Source organism: Eucalyptus grandis, chromosome 11, assembly GCF_016545825.1.
Source record: "Eucalyptus grandis isolate ANBG69807.140 chromosome 11, ASM1654582v1, whole genome shotgun sequence".
In the NCBI taxonomy this organism is placed as follows: domain Eukaryota; kingdom Viridiplantae; phylum Streptophyta; class Magnoliopsida; order Myrtales; family Myrtaceae; genus Eucalyptus; species Eucalyptus grandis.
The window spans coordinates 38,322,756-38,340,773 of record NC_052622.1 but is presented as its reverse complement, the minus strand read 5'-3'; the positions used below and the strand labels follow the sequence as shown (position 1 = coordinate 38,340,773).

The window sequence follows — 18,018 nt, the reverse complement described above, 5'->3', positions numbered from 1 at the left end:
TTCGTCAAGGCTCTTTCAGATGATTTTTCAATCAAGAAAATATTATTTTTCATTTCACTTAAGTTATTTGAGCGCCATGTCAACATTATTTCTTTACCGGTGCTCATCGACAGAATCTTGATGGAATATGTCACACAAGTATGAATTCAGGACTTTTGGTCATGTCATAGTGACGATAATTTGGAGTTTTTGATGGTTTTTTCCTTCTAAGAAAATGTAGTGTAGTATTCTTACTCTTTACCAAAAAAAAAAACGTAGTGAAGTGTCTAATTCTTTTTGGCGACGGTCAGTGTGCAAATTGAACTTCACCTGTTTTCTCTCTCGAGGAGAAATCGTCATCAATTTAGTAATAAAAGAAAACTAATTACCAACGATGCTGCATTTACGCCTTATATATATCCCATCCAGCATATATATATATATATATATATATCCCATCCAGCACGCGTTTTAACGAAGTCCTTTTGACTTCGCCGAGTACACACACACACACCCCCTAACACGCACGCCTTCGCCAAATCCTCTCTTGCCAAGAAAGCGCGCAGAATTAGGGCACGGGAATCCCGAGCACCCGAATCGCTTACCCCCCCCCGAAGGAGTCGTCGCCGTCGCCGCCGCCGCCGCCGCCGCCGCCGCCGCCGAGAGCGGACGCCGACCCCCTCCTCCTCGTCCTCGCTCGGCCGCCGGTGGATGCGATCGCGTCGATGAAGAGCGCGCGGGGCCTCGAGGTGTTCGATTTCAAGGAGGAGGACGAGCTCCCCGAGCTGGCCTCTGGCAAGTATCTAGGGAAATTCAAGAGCCCTAGGGCGGACGATCGCTCGATTTTGAAGTATAAGTTCCTTGAATGTGGTACATTTGCCAGCTTTTTCTTTTACTTATTTTCTTTTTTCTTTTTTCAATAGACTATGGGCCGTGTAACGCGATCGTTCGCGAGTTAGGCGCTTCATGTCCTTTCGTCGCGACTGCGTGGATGGCTGCGCTGCCGTTTTAGTTGCTGAGATGTGCGTCGGGAAATTTCCTTTTTCAGCGGGAACTTTGTTTGCCTCTGGGTTTTTGAATCTGAGTATGGAACGGTCGAGTGTTGCATAGAAAACGATTGTCCCATCGAGGGTGAATCTGCTGGAATTTGTTATTTCTGATTTGGCAAACCAGGGGTGAATTTGGTCTTCGAAAGATGATTTTTTTTTTTTTTTTTTCGCGGATGCATTCGGTATCATTTATTTATGGTGGAAGGGGTTCGTGCTACTTACAGTCCCTTCCTTGTAAATGGGGGAATGTGATATATCGACATGAATGGTTATCGAAAAGGAACGGTAAATATGGGTCACAAAGTAGATAGAGATTATTAGGACAGCTAATCTTTAAAAAATCTGGTGAATTGCTCACCATAAAAAGGGCGGACATCAGACTATAGGCAAAAAAATTCTACCCATGCCACAGAAATCATGCAGTCCTGTTTACAGGCCTCTTATAAGTGCATTTCAGTACCACATTGTTATTCCTTAATGCATTCTGGCAGGGTTTTGGACTAATGATGTTAGCAAACCTTATAGCCATTGCCTCGATTTTTAGCAATGATGCAAGGAGGATTTCAATTGCACACCAAGTTAAACATAAGTAGATATTGTGGGCTTTCTTTATATACTTGGAAAATTTTGCTGGTCTATGCCCTCAATTTGCTAGTTTTCTTGTGCTTAAGGTAGTTCTATTCTTCTATAAATAGTTCTCGGGCTTGGTTTTTCTCAAATACTCAGCCTTTTACATTACTTTTCTGACTCTTCTAATTTGACTGTAGTTGCCCCTGGATCAGATGCTCCTAGAAATGAAAGTGATAATGTGCTCTGCGTTGATGTTGATTCCCTCAATGGTGATCAGAGCAATGAACATTCCAATTCAAACAATGCTTCAGGCACAGATGATGAGGACGGTGCCACTAAAAAATCTGATGATGGACCAAAATCTGCTTTGGAGCTTGATTCTTTGGGCCAAGGACAGCATGCTTATTTCGAGGTAGAGAAGCAGGAATTTAGGAGTTCATTTCCTGTAAGGGAAATGATAACCTCAAGCCCGGGTGCTTCTTCACCTGGAAAAAGTCAGTCAAATTGTGACATATCAGAGGCTCCATCCAATGTACTTCAAGTTAAATTATCTATATATTATGCTATGATACTGATATAGAAGTTTAATTATAGTTTAACTTTTTGCAGGATGGGTCGGTTGAGCTGAATTCTGACGATGGTGAAAACATGGATGAGCATGCATCATCTAGTTTTGCTTCAGATTGTGAGGATGATGGTTAGTGGCTCATGTTATATATCTATGGGCCTTCTTTAGCCCAAGATTTACCTTTTAGATGCTCTCTTCAAATGTGGTGTTCTAATCATGACTTGCTTTGAAATTTCAGTTTCTTTAGATGGTCACCGTGCGAATTATTATGCCAATCACATGGAAGTGGTATATCCTACATCTTTTTAATTATTTACTGCAGTCATTTTGATGAGATATGTAGAAATACTGGTCATGCATTTGCTAAATGAATGAGATCTAGAACCATGAGCACAGAAAGTACTTATCGTCTTTTCTCTGTCTTTGTTAACTTTTAACATCTCATTCTCCCATTAATTTGCTTTATTAGTTTCAAAGCTCCAGTAGTTTTATGCGCTCCTTCTTTTTACTTATATTTGACTCCCCTATGGTCTTTATGGTTATGGAGAATTCTCCACTTTCCGTTCTCATTTTAAGTGGAAAGAGAATAGTTGTTTGAGGGAAATATTCAGTAGATAACTGTTGTTTGGTTCTTCTAGGAAAAGAGTTATAGAAGGTTTATTACCATTTTCTACAATTGGAATGGGATTGAGAATACATTTCGTATGGTATCCATTGGCTAACTCTATTTTGCAATGTGAGTGGGAAAGCTTATGTAATTAAGAACATGTACATGTAAAAATTGGAAAGCTTCAACATATCTCAAACCACTGCAACTAATTTTCCTCATTTGCTGGACTTACTCCCCTGTGGCTTTGCCTGAAGATGTATCTAAAGTCCATCGTTTGTTAGCTGAAGGGAAAATGGTGATGAAATTTCTAGGAGTGTTTTCTAGATGGTTCTTTTGAAAAGTGTTTTCTAGATGGTTCTTTAGATGTTCTTGAGCAAATGGGTGATATGACCAAGCCAACCACTTGAAGACACTAACATAAAGTTTATAGTGCTACATTATTCTTTAGCAAAAAAAATTAATCATTCAACAACTACCAAGCACCAAGGAGGTGGAAACACATTGGAAAAAGGAGCTGAACAAACCAAAAAAAGAGCTTGGTTACAAGAAATTGTTTACAAAAAGAGGGGAGAAATTGGAATTATAGAAAATAGCTTGAACTACTGGTCCTATAACTTCTTTGGATTAGTTATGGATGAAATGTAGTTTATAGGTAGTTGTGCAACAGAGCTACGCTCAAAAGAGGTTTCATGTTGCCATTGTTTGGAGTGAATAACCTTATAACAGATGGTTGAAGATGTGTCATCTATTGGACCCTAGCAGATTTTGCATTACTTAGCTGTTCCTATTAAATATTCCGATGGCACATTCAGCCTGATGGCTATGTTAGAAAGATTAGATCCACTTAAGAGCAACAGCATTGTACATGTTGGTTAGAGATGGACTAAGGGATATGCCGAATGAGAAGTATATTGTGTGATTTTGGAGCACAAGATGTTATCCTAATTTTTTGTGTCTTTTCTCAAATAATATTTGTAATTTGAATGTTTGTGCATTTTGCAGGATGGTGCAAATCTGGCAGTTGTTGTTCGCTCTGAATATCTCATATATCAGGCTAACTATTACGTGGGTCCCTTGCTAACATTCTCCTCAAATTGTATCCGAATTGATTGTTCAACTACTTGTGAGAAAGAGAAAGACTTGTCACTTGAATTGGAAGTTGATGATCTCATTAGTATTTCGTGTCAGTGGTTACAGAAGGTAAGTATTCTAGATCCTCATCAGAGATATGTTTAAATTGCGAATCTACACTCTATTGGGCTAACGTGGTGGAATTTAAACAGGTTCAAATAGTATTTGTTAAGCTCCGTATGATCTCCAAGGATTCATTTGATAAAGCTCACGATTCTTCAGGTGAGTGGAATAGAAAATCTTATGCACTGTCTAATGCTTCTTAAAACTGTATTGCATTGGAACACTAAGGACTTATGCATTTTGATTGAACAAAGGTGGAAATACTGGGGAAGAAAATTTATGTGATTGGCTTGTTGGTTTTTAACTGGTATTATCCTAAGCTTCTTGGGTGGAACGAAATATGCGTTTATTTGTTTGTATCATCTTACAATCGGAGTCATTCAAATTTTCTAAGTATTTTCCTAATTTCACAAGGTTATTGCTATGTTTTCTGTTGATCTGTTGCTTGCTTTTTCCACTTCTGGCGTTGTTTGGCCTGAATTAACTCCTTTCCAGGCATTGAGGAGTTGAAGTTTGCAATTGTTGACCCAAACTGGTCGGTGAAGCAGGAAATGATTGTGACTTCAAATGTGAAATACTCAGCTATATGGGAGATTGTCACTGGGTATGTAAAACTATAGCAAGGTCTTCATGCCCATCTAGCTCTTTAGGATTTTTTTTGTTATGAATGGATCGATGTTGCTTATTTATGCAGACACAATTTTTCTTTAAATGGTTGGTAATCTCTCTGTACATTACTGATTTAAATGCTTAATTGATTTTAAAGTTGCATGATATAAATGCTGTTGTGGTGAGTGTCCTCTCCTCAAAATTTGCTTTCACCTTAGGTTGTGCTGAGCAATGTATATGCGGGTTCGTGCAGTGGACCCTAGTCTTGGTCCTTTAGGATATATGACGCTTTAATTTGTGGGTAATGTTTTTTGGAGGTCATGGTCTTTTACGGGACTTAGTGCTCATCTACTGACATTAGCCCCTTTGTACTTTGTTTTTGGTTGTTTGATGATGAAATTTAATTATCAAGAGTATCTAAAGGGAATCTGACTACGTTTACCTTATATTAGCTTAGAATGTGGCTGCTTTGTCATGCATATAATGCTTCTTAGGCTTTTGGAAATTTGAACTTTGAATGCATGCATATGCAAAGTAGCCATAGTCTATTTCAAGGTTCATTTAGCATAAATTTGATCAAGTAGGCGACAGTTATTGTGTTCAGCCTAGTAGAAATCAGTATCGATGTTTGACTAAAAACAGCTGAATATCTTTATATATGGCTTGTAACGTCATTTATTTATGTGACTTACAATCACAGGTTTATATATTATATGGAACTAAGTTGCCCCTTTCATTAGATTTGAGGTCTCGTTTGGCTAAAGGAAGCATGACAACGGGAATAAATAATTGGAATCTAAATAATAATTTATTTGAGTTATCATGTTTGGTAACTTCTTTGAATGGAAACGTGACTCTTTTATGGTTTATATATTGGGATCATAACCACCATTAATAGGTTTGTTTGTTTCCATTCAGATATAAGTAAAACGCAGTTGTTTTTCTTTCCTGCCAATGTTAATTCACAAATTCCAAAATTATCAAAAATTTAATGGTGAATCTACATGCGAAATTTTATATGTTTTGAAAGTTTCAAGTGTTTCAGGTTAGAAAAAGTCAATTGTGCACACATCGCAAGATCCGATTGAGCAAAATTAGAAAAGTAAAAGTTAATTTAGGCATGCTCTTAGCAAACTAATAAACAAAAATAAGTATACCTACCGCTTCAAGTGTCCTTACAGAGTTGCCAAATTCAAGGTGTAACTAGAGTTCCATCTATGAAGTTACTGTTTGTGTCCTTTTTGTCCCATTCATTTTCTCTCTTTTTTCATCTCCTCCCATGTTAATGAAAGCACAGTTGGAGACCACTTTTCAATTCAAGTTGGGGTAGCCATTCCCCTTTATTTCTGGTGACCAAACACCATCAAGAGGCAAATAAAGATCTCACTCCTTTTTTATTGATTTTATTGCTGACCAAACAATACTTGAGAGTTTTGCCAGGTGTTTATCCCTTTTCCTTGCAAGGGTCGCATGTAGAGATTCTTGTAATTAACATGCTTCTCTTCCGACTAGGATCATATTTATTTGGAATTGCAATGAAAGTAGATGCATTGTTTGTTGTTTCATATTTAGTTTTGAATGCAATTAGTTTCTCTATAGTTGCTAGTTAGCAGGATGAAGTAAATCATGTGTTATTGCTTTTTATAGTGCATTGAGTTTATTGTATGTAATTGGTAAATGCAAAGACAATGTGCATTGAGTTAATGGCCTTGTCTTGTTTTATTTATTGAATCGAATTACATTTTCCTCTTCTATAGTACGGATGGGCTGCTGGGTCAAGGGGATTTAAGTGGAGAAAGGCACTACTTTCCCAAGTGAGTTACATTAACATATTTACCCATGCTTTTACCTTCCTTGGAAATGTAAGTTCTTTATGTCTTGATAAATTGTTGTGACTTGTAAGGTGTTTAATGCTTTTTGGTGCTATCCACTTCCATTTTTATTGTTTACCTGCAATGCAGTATGAAACGTACATGTGCATTCAGCTCATGACACAGGTTTAATTCACCACTTCACTAAGTGCAAATTATTATATGTTTGGGCAATTCATTGGGGCCCTGAGTCCCATCTTACAGGCCATAAGGTTAATGGGGCATGAGTCTGGGATTTACCCATATAAGGTGGGTTTCCTTGTCATTGAAAAAAAATATCGGATCATTTTTTAATTGCGTTGTGCTATATTTTTCTAGTGAATGTGTGGGGTGTAAGTTTTCATCCAGGTGGTCAAAAGACTGTTTGTGGTTCTAAATCTTGAGTTGCTTCTGTGTTGTACTCTTTTATTCGGCTTTGGTGGAAATTATCCGAATTTTAGTTTATTGCAAATTTCAATCCGACTTTGAATAAAGTTTCCCCCATGATGAATTGAAGTCTTTGTTACGGTCTCTTACCAGAGATGTGAGCACTCAGAACAAGTGAGCATGAATAGATGGGACCATTGGGATCACATGTTTAAGTTCCCTTAAAGTTAGATTGCACATTTCATCTTTTTGATACAATTTCATTTACTTTGATTTATAAAAAAACAAAATGCCACAATGGAGACAATTGGCTTAGACATCATCCTTTCTCACAACCGATACTTAATTTTGGATGCTTTTTCTTTGTCACATTTGGAGTACTTCATTGGAATTATGCGTTATTGACATGGTTACCCTTTCCTTTATCACATGATCGGACATGTTGATTTCACAGTTTCGATGAGCCTTTTGAAGAATTTATCTATCCAAAAGGGGAGGCAGATGCAGTCTCCATCAGTAAAAGAGACGTGGATCTGCTACAACCAGAAACATTCATCAATGATACAATAATAGACTTTTATATCAAGTAAGCTTTTATTGTAACTGTCTGAATTCTCAGAAATATTGCTACCTTGATTCCCAACAAATACCTGCTTGGGGATTGGTCTAATTTGTGAATGACATATATTCTGATCAAGTGGAGTTTATTGATAGAGGTTTACTCCTTTAGACTTGACAACATTCTTCAAACTGGAAGGTCTGTCTTAGCTATTTTGTTTGAGAGTTTTCACTAGGAGGTTTATCTTAGCTTTTTCTTTGAGAATTGACCGACACAGGTCACTGCTTTTACTTTGTCATTTGCCTTATCTACAATCTTCGTCCACATTGTAGGTACTTGAAGAATCAGATTCAACCAGATGAAAAACACAGATACCATTTTTTTAACAGTTTCTTCTTCCGGAAGCTTGCTGATCTAGATAAAGATCCATCCAGTGCCTCTGATGGCAGGGCTGCTTTCCTACGTGTTCGTAAATGGACAAGGAAACTTAATCTTTTTGATAAGGATTACATTTTCATTCCTGTAAACTTCAAGTAAGATGCAAACCAATCAGATGTTGCGCTTTAAGTTTGTTGATGCAGCTTCGCTTATATTGACAGTATATATGTCCTTGTAACAGTCTTCACTGGAGCTTGATTGTCATATGTCACCCTGGTGAGGCGGCCAGTTTTAGAGGTATGTTTTGGTTCTTGGCTTTCTTCCTGGTATTTTTTCATCTCTGTGGTCCTTGAGTTGCAAAATTGAGATAGTTGTGTTGATTCAGCTGCATAATGTGCTCTTTGTTATTTCTTCATTTGGTATTTTGCGAACTTTCCAGATGAAGACTCGAGACAGTCCCCCAAAGTACCTTGTATACTGCACATGGATTCTATAAAAGGAAGTCACGATGGTCTGAAGAATCTTGTCCAAAGGTATGATAAGATATTTGTAAACCACTTTTACCCTTACGAGAGGTGATTGGATTTAAACTATGGATGGTGGGGGCCATCCAATGAGTGAAAATTTGAAACTTTATTTTACTTTTCTTAGGGGGGGATAAAAAGAATCTCCATCTTTGGTGTTAAGAGGTACAGCTAAAACCATTGTGAAGCATCAGCACTCGAATTGACAACACTGAATTGTAGCTTTAGATGGTGATGAAGTGAATGTATTTGGGAGGGGGTTAGTTTTGTGTCAACGGAGGAGGAGACTCTGTTGATGGATCGAAGGTATATAGGGTGCGTTTGATTGGTTGGGGAAAGCCTTTAGGAAAATGCAAAGGATTTTAAGTTAAAGGGGTTTTCCAAAATGCAAATTGTGTTTGTTAAATTGTAATATGAAAATCCATTGTGAAGTACCTTTGAGCAAAATAGTGTTTGGAGAAATTATATTTACAAAGGGCTTTTGTGATTAAAAAAAAAGAAAAAAAATCATCAAAAGAACAATAAAAAAGTTGGCCAGAGAGGGCAGGTGGCCGCTGGCAATTGAAATCTGTCGCCAGCGGCCTACATATGAGGTTGTAAGACCTTAGGTGGCCCCCAGAGACCACCAGCGAGGGCCGCCTGGGGTTGGGCGACCCCGGTGAGGGCCAACCAGGCGGCCACGATCTCCGTGAGATGTTGCGCAACCTTGCCATGACCCAGGCAACCAGATCTGGTTTGCAGAGGTCACACGACCTCCAGCGACCCAGGTGACCAGATCTGGTTCGCAGAGGTCGTGCGACCTTGCCGCAACCCAAATCTGGGTCGCCAGAGGTCGTGCGACCTAAATTTGGGTTGCCGGAGGTTGCGCTACCCTCGCCGGGGGTCACCTGACTGCCTGCCCTTTGCCGGCAACCACTCGAAGCCATGCTGGTCCTGTTCAATGGAGAAGAAGAAGATGAACTGTCATCGAGGACAAAACCGGAAAAATGAAAAATTAGCGAGGATAAAATCGGAAGAACTTTTTTAACTAACATGCTAGCTCAGCATGCCGAGAAGGCAGAAGCCCAAGGCACCTCCTAAGCTGCCTTGGGCTTTTAGCCTTTTGAAGGCTTGCATTTGGGAAATGGGGTTCAAAAAAAATTTGCCAAACATCCTCTATTTGGCCCAAAGGCCTTTGGATGCCCAAGGGGCTTTGGGAGAGCCTTTTGCAAACGCACCTGTAGTCATGTGAATGACCTTTTGGTTATATTCCTGTTAGGATATGTGGCTTGGCGAGGACAAGGTTGAAAAGAGCAAAGCAGCATCATGCCAGGGTCTTAACTTTGTGGAAAAGTGGGAATATTGTTAGTAAGCGGTGCCAATAGCACAAGACAGTCTGATGTAGCTTTCTTGGCTAGTAAGAAAAGGCCTAGGGTGGTTATTTAGGCTTTAGCTTTGACTGGACATCTCTTTCATATTTTCTTCAGATGATGACTCCACATTTGGTTGTTTTCTTTTATTTTTTGATGAAGAGGTTTTGTTATTATGGCTAAATGACATGTTCTAATTCGATAGTGTAAGAGGTATCTAATGATATATATGTATTTTGGTGCTTCTTAAAGACGTTAATGAAGAGGCGACATGGGAATCTCTCAACTGGTGACACCTGAACCTCTCCACTGATGACACATCTCTCGACATTAAATATTTTCCCCTTTTTTAGTTATCCCAAGATCTGAAAAATGCTAGCTTGGACAGAAAAATAAAACTTTTTCTGACTAATGAGATCACCCACTTTTCCTCCTCAAGGTTCTTATAATTATTTTAAAATTTTCTACTACTTAACAAACAAATGTTAATCAAATTAATCATCTCTCGACATTAAATTTTTCCCCTTTTCTACTTCCCCCAAAATCTGAAAAATAATAGCTTCGACGGAAAAATAAAACTTTTTCTGACTAATGAGATCACCCACTTTTCCTTCTCAAGGTTCTTATAATTATTTTGAACTTTTCTACTATGTAACAAACAAATGTTATCCAAATTTAAAAAACCAGTAATTAAGTAATAAAAACATGAAGTCATATTAGTTTTAGTCATTAATCTTTGATGATATAAACTAACAGACAACATTGCAATGCAAAACCAAGTCGATCTTTTTATGATTGTACGATAGGTAAGGTTATTAAATCTGACTGATATGTACCAGTAGAGTATCTCATACACATGGAAACAGGGGACTTTGAATTTTTTTTTTTTTTTGGGTGCTTGAGTATTTTGAAATATGCATATTGTAAAAAATTATCCTGCTATCTGAGAAAAAAATGAAAATTTTGGTGATTTAAACTATGAATATTGATAATTCAATTTAGCTACCTTTTTATGATATATAATATTATGCACTATTGAATTGGAAATTTTCTTTTTTCCCTGTGCATAGCACTGGCCATATGTCTAGAATTAAGATATCACTAAGGGGATGTCAATTGTGAAGTTTACATCTGAGGTCATTTTTACTTGTGTCTGACTAATATAGTAAAAAAGAAGGAAAAGCAAAAGTTTCATGGGTTTGCTCTTGTAATAATCATCTTTGTTTTGTAACATTATCAAACCTTTTCTTCATTTATCCATTGTTGGACTGCACTTTGGAATCAATTGCATTGACTTTTTTTTTATTTGGTGCAACAGTTATTTATGGGAAGAATGGAAAGAAAGGGGAAACAAGACATCAGAAGACATATCCTCTAAATTCACCAATTTGCGATTTGTCGCACTTGAGGTATGAATTGTTTGCTCTACGTGCAATGTCTTGTCAGTGTTGACTTTTTGAAGAAGAATTGCTATAGATGCTGTCACAATGTAGATGGTATGAAAGAAAGCAAATCTTTCTATGACACGTCTTGTGCATGCACTGATATGCAGAATCATGTTGTGATTGTCATGCAAATTCTTTGATTAATGGAAAACCTGTTTGTGAACAGCATATTCCCGACAGGTTTGAACCTTGAGGTGACAAGAATATCTTTTAGCTCTATGTTTGCCTCATGTTTGAGATATGAATGCAAGTGATAATTCAGTAACATTGATAATGAGAAATTCACAAAATGTGGGCATCCCCCCTTCCTCTGACCTCAGCCTTTGAAACTGTGAAAGAGGTCATCATATGGAAGTTGTTGCTATCGGCTCCACTCCAAGAGGTTTTGGAAAATTGATGATTTTGCGAGAGGGGATGGACATGTCTTCTCTTCCCAACATAGGGAGGTCCTCAATTTTTTTTTTTTTTTTTTTTTTTTTTTTGAAGGGGGGGTGTGTTGTGTAGATCATTGGTGGTCTCTTCATGGGCTAACTCATCCTATAAAAGACAGGTTGGCAGATTTAATGCTAGAGGTGTGCTTGCATGCTCTTGGTAAATTGGGAAATTATTTCATTTTAATTCAGGTCAATAGAACTGCAAGTATTGCTGCTGAAATTCCAACTTGACTTGACTGGGCCAAGAATTTATCATGGCAGCAATTGAACAGGGGAATGTAGTTGTAGATTGTACAAGATGCAGGTTTTCCCTTATGGCGAACCATTCTATAAGATAGTGATTATCTTTATTTAAAATTATCTGGTAGATGTAATGAAGGCTTTTGGAAATTTCACATATATCTGTGTGGCTGCAGATGAAACTGATCTCACCTTGGGCGCCGATGGGATAGTATTTAACTATGCCATTGGAATAAGCTATCAAATATTGTGCTGATGTACGGCTGTTTTACATATCATCTGATGGTCCTTGACCCCTGAAATAACTCCTGCATTTTCATCAGGGATTTAGTGTATCTTCTTATAGTTGATTGATATATTTGGCAAGGATTCAAAAAGTACTACTGACGTGCTGTCTGACTTCCCGTTGTGATATCCAGTGGAAAGATATTAGGTTGGGAGTAAGATTCATAACTGTATTCAATTCCATAGATCACACACAGATTTTTCTGTAATCATCCTTGTAATTGTGTTATAATACTGAAGGGAGGGAATGAATTTGATTATAGCTGCAGATTTCATCTACCTACTTTTTGGACATCTTTTATCATGACATTAGCTAAGTTAGAGAGAAAAATCTTTAGTTGCCTCCAATTCTGGTATCTAGCCTGTAACATAATCCAATTACATCACATAATTGTTTTAAAAGCATATGATAGTTCTAGTAGCCTTGATTATCTGAGGTTTACCAAGCTAAATTAGGTAACAGAGTTTTGCCATTCTAAAACTTGCATTGTAGATGGGAGCAAGTATTCTACTACTCTAGAGAGTTTAGTTGATAGCTAAAGATGTTAGATAATTTATGAGTGGACATTCTTTTCACGAATCAACTTTGTGTCTTAATCAAGAACTTGGGGACAAGGGATTGGCCTTGTGTCATCCAACCAGCCAAGTTGTGTTAAATTCTTAGTGTGCCCTTCGTCCTTGCCTACCACTGGAACAACCTCGATGTATCTGAGACATTACTCTGTGTGTGGGTGTATGTGGCATGCACAATTGTGATATTTTTCCTGAAAAGATTTAACCTTTGTTCTTTTATTGTTCTCAGCTGCCGCAGCAGGAAAATTCATTTGATTGCGGTCTGTTTTTACTCCATTACCTGGAGTGTTTCTTGGAAGAAGCACCTCGCACTTTCAATCTGTTCAAAATATCCAAATTTTCCCGATTTGTAAGTACCTAATCAGTTTTGCTGTCTGAAATGTTATCATCCAGTTTTAGACTGTCTGCCTCTTGGTTTTGCCTTAGAAGTGAATTGGTAAAAATCTGGTTAAAGGATGATTTTCTGATGATAAAATTGTTGCAACTCCTCTGAGAAATGAGTCAGGTGTGATGTTCTGGGATTGTGATGCTTGTTTGGACTACTTTTGCTGGGTCCTTATTCTGTGTTGGTCCAGTTCTTGAACTGCTCTTGTTTCTTCTCTAATTTGATCTCTGTATCTGAAGTTTCTGCTTATTTTTAATGTAACCATTGAAGCATTGTCCATTTCTTTGGATTTTGCCACACTAAATAGCTTGTTTGCATCTTCTGTGGCTATTCATTCTTTTTGGATTTTGTGTGGCTATCAGGAACAAAAGTTTGATTGAATCTGCAACTTGTTTGTTTATGGTTTGGTGCTTGATATTGCAGTCATTGGACTGACACTTTTTGAAGTATCTAGTTTTAGATTATTTTCTATAATTTTTCGGAATCTTGAAAGTTATTTTTGGTTCTTGGATAGAAGGATCTGCTGCTCTATTTGGCGATACTGGCATCTATAACAAGATGGAATGATGTGTTTCTGGATGTGATAGATAATAGCCTGACGATATATGAGACATGGTGTGGAATTAGGCAAAGCTTAAGTGATACATTTGAGAGAGAATATCAGCACTAGCTCATCTATTTTGCTGAGTATTCTTAAGTGGGAAATGTTTTCTTTGTCTCTGCTCTATGAAAAACATTCATTGGTTTTCTCTGCTTTTGGCATGAACCTTGTTTTTTTCGATTTTCTTTTAGTTGATTAACTGATCCCGGCTCTTCAATTTTTTCAGCTAAGCAAAGATTGGTTTCTACCAGTTGAGGGTTCTCTCAAGCGTACAGTTATTCAAAAATTGATTTATGAACTCCTTGATTTTCGGCCCCATAATGCTTCTTCAGCGGATTGTGCTGAAGAAAATCAGTCCTCTAGAATTCTAGATGCTAGGAATGGAAACAAATGTGTAGACTTTACAGAGAAACATAGTCCTGTGGCAGCTTGCGATTCGGTTGCCCAAGTTGACAAGGGTATTGAAATCAGTTTGTTATCTGATCCTTCAATGAGGAATTCTCAATGCCTTAATGAGTCAGGCCTGGTCCTGAGGGAGCTTTTTGAACCAGGAGCTGCTCCTGGTTCATTTCTTGGAAGGTGTCTTTCTTTTGACCAGCCAGCATATTATCTTAATGGTTCTCTATCAGCAGTAGAGGTAATAAACTCCCCTTACAATTAGAATCTCTTTTCAGGTTTGAGATTCTTATTAAAGTATACTGCTTTCAAAAATCTTTTGAAGAGTAGATGGCTAAATGCTTTATAGATTGCTTTGGAAAGGTCATCGAAATGATAGCCAGCTCTCTTACTGGGGAACTGGTAATATCAAACCTGTTTCAGCAGCATTCTAGGTATCAGCTTAGACAGCATTCATGACTATAGAAGTTCCCCATAAATTACTATGGTTGCTGGAATTTTTTTGTGGAAATTGACAATCCTCCTCATTCTATTGCAGAAGATCTAAAAATTCCCTTATTATAACTTTATATGTAATCTAGCCAAGTCGGGTTGAGACAATTGATGTTGGAACTCTATTATTCAAGTCTCAATCGACTCCATCACTTGACTTCAGCTTGGTTGAGCTTTTTCTTTTCAAGATCTAGATTAACTTGATAAAATTTGTTGAGCTTGATTCAGTTCAATTCTGATGATAGAAATCTAGTTTAAGCTCCCGTTAATGCTCTGGAAATATAATACAACAACACTGACAAATTATTCCCTAATTCACTAAAATGGGTTGATTACACGAATATTGGACAATGAGTTGAAGAGCAACACGACATTTATGTACTGCATACAAAAATTTAACTGCTCAAATAGGCTTGGAAAGCTGCTTGAGTCAAGTAGTCTTGAGCCAGGGGTTGAGTAATCAAAATTCAAGCTACTCAAGATTGACAATCATCTTGCCAAACTCAAAGTAGTTTGCAGTCGTAGTCAGTTACCCCTAGCTATACATGTGACAAAGTCTATCTCTCTACTCCATTCTCATCTGTGGTGACGCTACCAATCTGCTTCTATCTCTCTACTCCATTCTCATCTATGGTGACGCTACCAATCTGCTTTCTTCTCTATTACCTTGTTATGGAAAGGCGGATGGACACCTGTATATCTCTATTCTTGTTTTAACTGATAGTTACTGACTTCTGTGCTTTTGTTATTTCCAGCCAGCAGATGCAGAAATCAGTACCCAATTTGCTTATGCGCCTTATGCACCTTCAGGAGAGTCAGATTTTGGAGAGATTAACAGAGTCTCACATGAAGCCGCCGGGGTTTCTTGTTCATCTGAGGGTGTCAGAACTGAGAACTTATGGAGACCAGGAATATCTGCACAAGGAGAGCACGGATGTCATGATGACGCAGAGAGATCCATGTACACTTTAGATGATACACAGGACATGGATATTCTTGAAAGCAATGATAACAATCTGGCCAAAAATGATGCAAGTCTGAGTCAAGAACTCAAAGCAGAAGATCTGCAATCTCTTCCCATGGAAAAATTGGAGCTTTGTGCAGATGGCCTTGGCTCTTCTGGGGACGTTCCAGAGGATGTAATTGTGGATTCTCAGAACCTTGACACAATGAATGATAATGGCAACGAGCGTGTGAATTTCTCTTTGCAGGACAACTTAGTCATGTCATTGCATCACAATTCTGGGACAACCAATGCCATGTTGCATGGGGAAAGCGAAGCTGAGCTCGACCGGTATCCTCAAGATACCAATATAGTGGATAACATGATAGCTTCTGATGATGTGGCAAAGACCCAAAGCAGGCAGGTGGAAAACGTAGATGGGCAGCCAAATGCTAAGAGGCTGCGGCTCACACCTCCATCTGAAGGCGGGGAACTCAGTGGAGACATCTCCGAGGATCTTCATTTGTGAAACGAGAGAATGAAGAAATTGGGGAACGGATGTGTCCCTCACGTGTTACTCTTCAAACATTTTTCTGTTTAGAATGTCGCTAGGAAAGTGCTGATTTGCCATGCTGTGAATATTCCGATGGCTCAATAGGTCAATTGTGCTTTAGTCCAAGAATGACAAAACCGAAATGCTGATGATGCATTTTTTTGTACTTGCTGTACAAAGCTGGTTATGGTTCCCTCCCTCCTGCTTTTTCTTAAGAAAAGCTCAGACACGGGCTCGGTTCCTGAACAGAAAACAAAAATGATTGCCACTTTGTATGGAAAAGCTAATGTGATATGCATTGATTTTTCCGTTTACTCTTAGATTTTCTATATTATTTGGAACAAGAAGAAAGGAATTTAAGGGCTTCAACTTGACTCCATGATTTGTTAGTTCTAGTGATTTCTGCAGAAGGAAGATGGATTTGCTGGTAGCCTGTTTGAGATGGGGGTGATTGGTTCTAGGTGGACTCGTTTCAGTCTCTGGAAATCAATCTTTGTGACTTCCGAAGATTGGAATCGGGAATGGACCGGCCGATTGTGGAACTGTCGGGTCCAGATTGGTTGTTTGGTTCTATCCAAGATTCGGTCCATTCTAAAATATAGTTCTATCATTACGTTATCAAGACGCACCACAATGAACTAGTTGCGTGGCTAGTTGTTTCTTGTTAGATGTATTAAGGGTAAAGTAGGCTTTGGAATCTTTAGGGCTTATTTTGTTGCTGAATAATAATGTATTTATTAAATTTTACTAAATAATACAATTTACTTTTCCCTGTCGCATGGTAGCAAAGCGAGGTTCTTAACCCTAATGGACAGGGCAACCACCCGCAGTTGTCGATCACTCACCGCCGTTGACCACTCGCCAAAAAAGCTTGCTGCCACGGCTTGACTTTGCTAGCCTGTTTCTCTCTCGTGTCCTCTTGTGCGAGTCGCGTGCTTCTCTTCGCTTGACTTTGTTGCGCGAGTTGTGTGCCCTCACCATTACTGGAATTGGAGGTCCTCTTGTGGCTTAATGACTGTCCTGCTCCTGCAATCGTGAACTGATATGATAAACTTGCTTCGACCAGATATTGGAAGTTCCCATGCCCTCATAGATCTATCTGATCCGTTGGATAGGTGCGGATTTTTTTTTTTTTCAGCCTTTAGCTTGTGTGTGTTCGATCAATCTAGTTATGGTCTCTTGATTGGTGCTGTTTCTGCATTGTGGAGACTCTATTATGTGGTGATTTATTTTTTATTGTGTTGAATATTGAATTGTTGAGATTGAGTTGCTGAAGAACAATATTGTGAGAATTTCCTTATTTTTTTAAGAGAATGGGTGATTCTTCGAAGAGTAAAACTTAGGGTAATCCTGAAAACAGTAATAATGTGATGACTAAGGTGATTAATGTGATATTTAAGGTGATTTCATCTTCATCTAATTGAATAACCGATAAGAAGCTTAAGGGTCATCGATACAAAAAATTTGTGAAGCTTAGTTTGATAGGTAGGAATTAGACATTGGACTAAGCCTAAACCTAGAGATGATGTAACTTGGGATGTTATTGACGCACATATCCTTGGTTAGATGCTAAACTACATGGAGAGCAATATAGTTGATCTAGTAACTCATATTGACACATTTAGAGAATTGTAGGAGTATTTGAATGTATTATACTCTGACCAAAATAACTTGTCATGGATTTATGAGCGATTGGGAGGGATGTTCTATTACGCAGTATTTTGCTGATTTTAAGAGGATGTATAAGAAGTAGAATGTTGTTCTCCCCATTTCGGCCAATATTCAACAAATACAACTTCAAAGAGAACAATGGGTTGTAATGGAATTCCCGAGAGGTCTTCGTCCTGAATTTGAAACTATTAGGTCTTAGATTCTTGGAGAATAGATTATTGCAGCACTCACAGATACATTTGCTTGAGTTTTTTGGATATCTCATGAGTCTTCTCAAAACATCACATTTGTAGTAGATAGTTCAGCTTTGGTGTCCTAATCTCGAATTAGTAGTGGTAGTAGGAGTAATAGAGGAAACCATGGAGGATATAGTG

The 18,018-nt window shown here is 38.2% G+C and overlaps 1 protein-coding gene across 6 annotated transcripts; it reads left to right on the top strand.

Annotated features, from left to right (window-relative positions):
- Positions 1-456: 456 nt before the first annotated feature.
- Positions 457-16,293, top strand: LOC104449180 (probable ubiquitin-like-specific protease 2B). Of its 6 annotated transcripts, none has more exons than XM_010063239.3 (16): positions 458-849; positions 1,910-2,130; positions 2,208-2,295; positions 2,405-2,454; positions 3,779-3,976; positions 4,060-4,129; positions 4,466-4,574; positions 6,337-6,393; positions 7,271-7,402; positions 7,708-7,908; positions 7,995-8,050; positions 8,193-8,286; positions 10,945-11,035; positions 12,833-12,952; positions 13,816-14,226; positions 15,233-16,293. In XM_010063239.3, the coding sequence occupies exons 1-16, from the start codon at positions 705-707 to the stop codon at positions 15,947-15,949; spliced, it is 2,760 nt and encodes a 919-aa protein (XP_010061541.2). In that variant the 5' UTR covers positions 458-704; the 3' UTR covers positions 15,950-16,293. The 6 variants fall into 6 exon arrangements, with proteins under 6 accessions (XP_039161677.1, XP_010061541.2, XP_010061542.2 ...); XM_010063240.3 differs by having other exon boundaries at positions 1,796-2,010; XM_010063237.3 differs by having other exon boundaries at positions 1,796-2,130.
- Positions 16,294-18,018: the final 1,725 nt, after the last annotated feature.

Coding starts and splice junctions, on each gene's coding strand:
- LOC104449180 (XM_010063237.3), top strand. CDS start 705: ATGAAGAGCGCGCGGGGCCTCGAGGTGTTCGATTTCAAGGAGGAGGAC. Junction 2,455..3,778: donor ATGCCAATCACATGGAAGTG/GTATATCCTACA, acceptor TGCATTTTGCAG/GATGGTGCAAATCTGGCAGT. Junction 8,287..10,944: donor CTGAAGAATCTTGTCCAAAG/GTATGATAAGAT, acceptor TTGGTGCAACAG/TTATTTATGGGAAGAATGGA.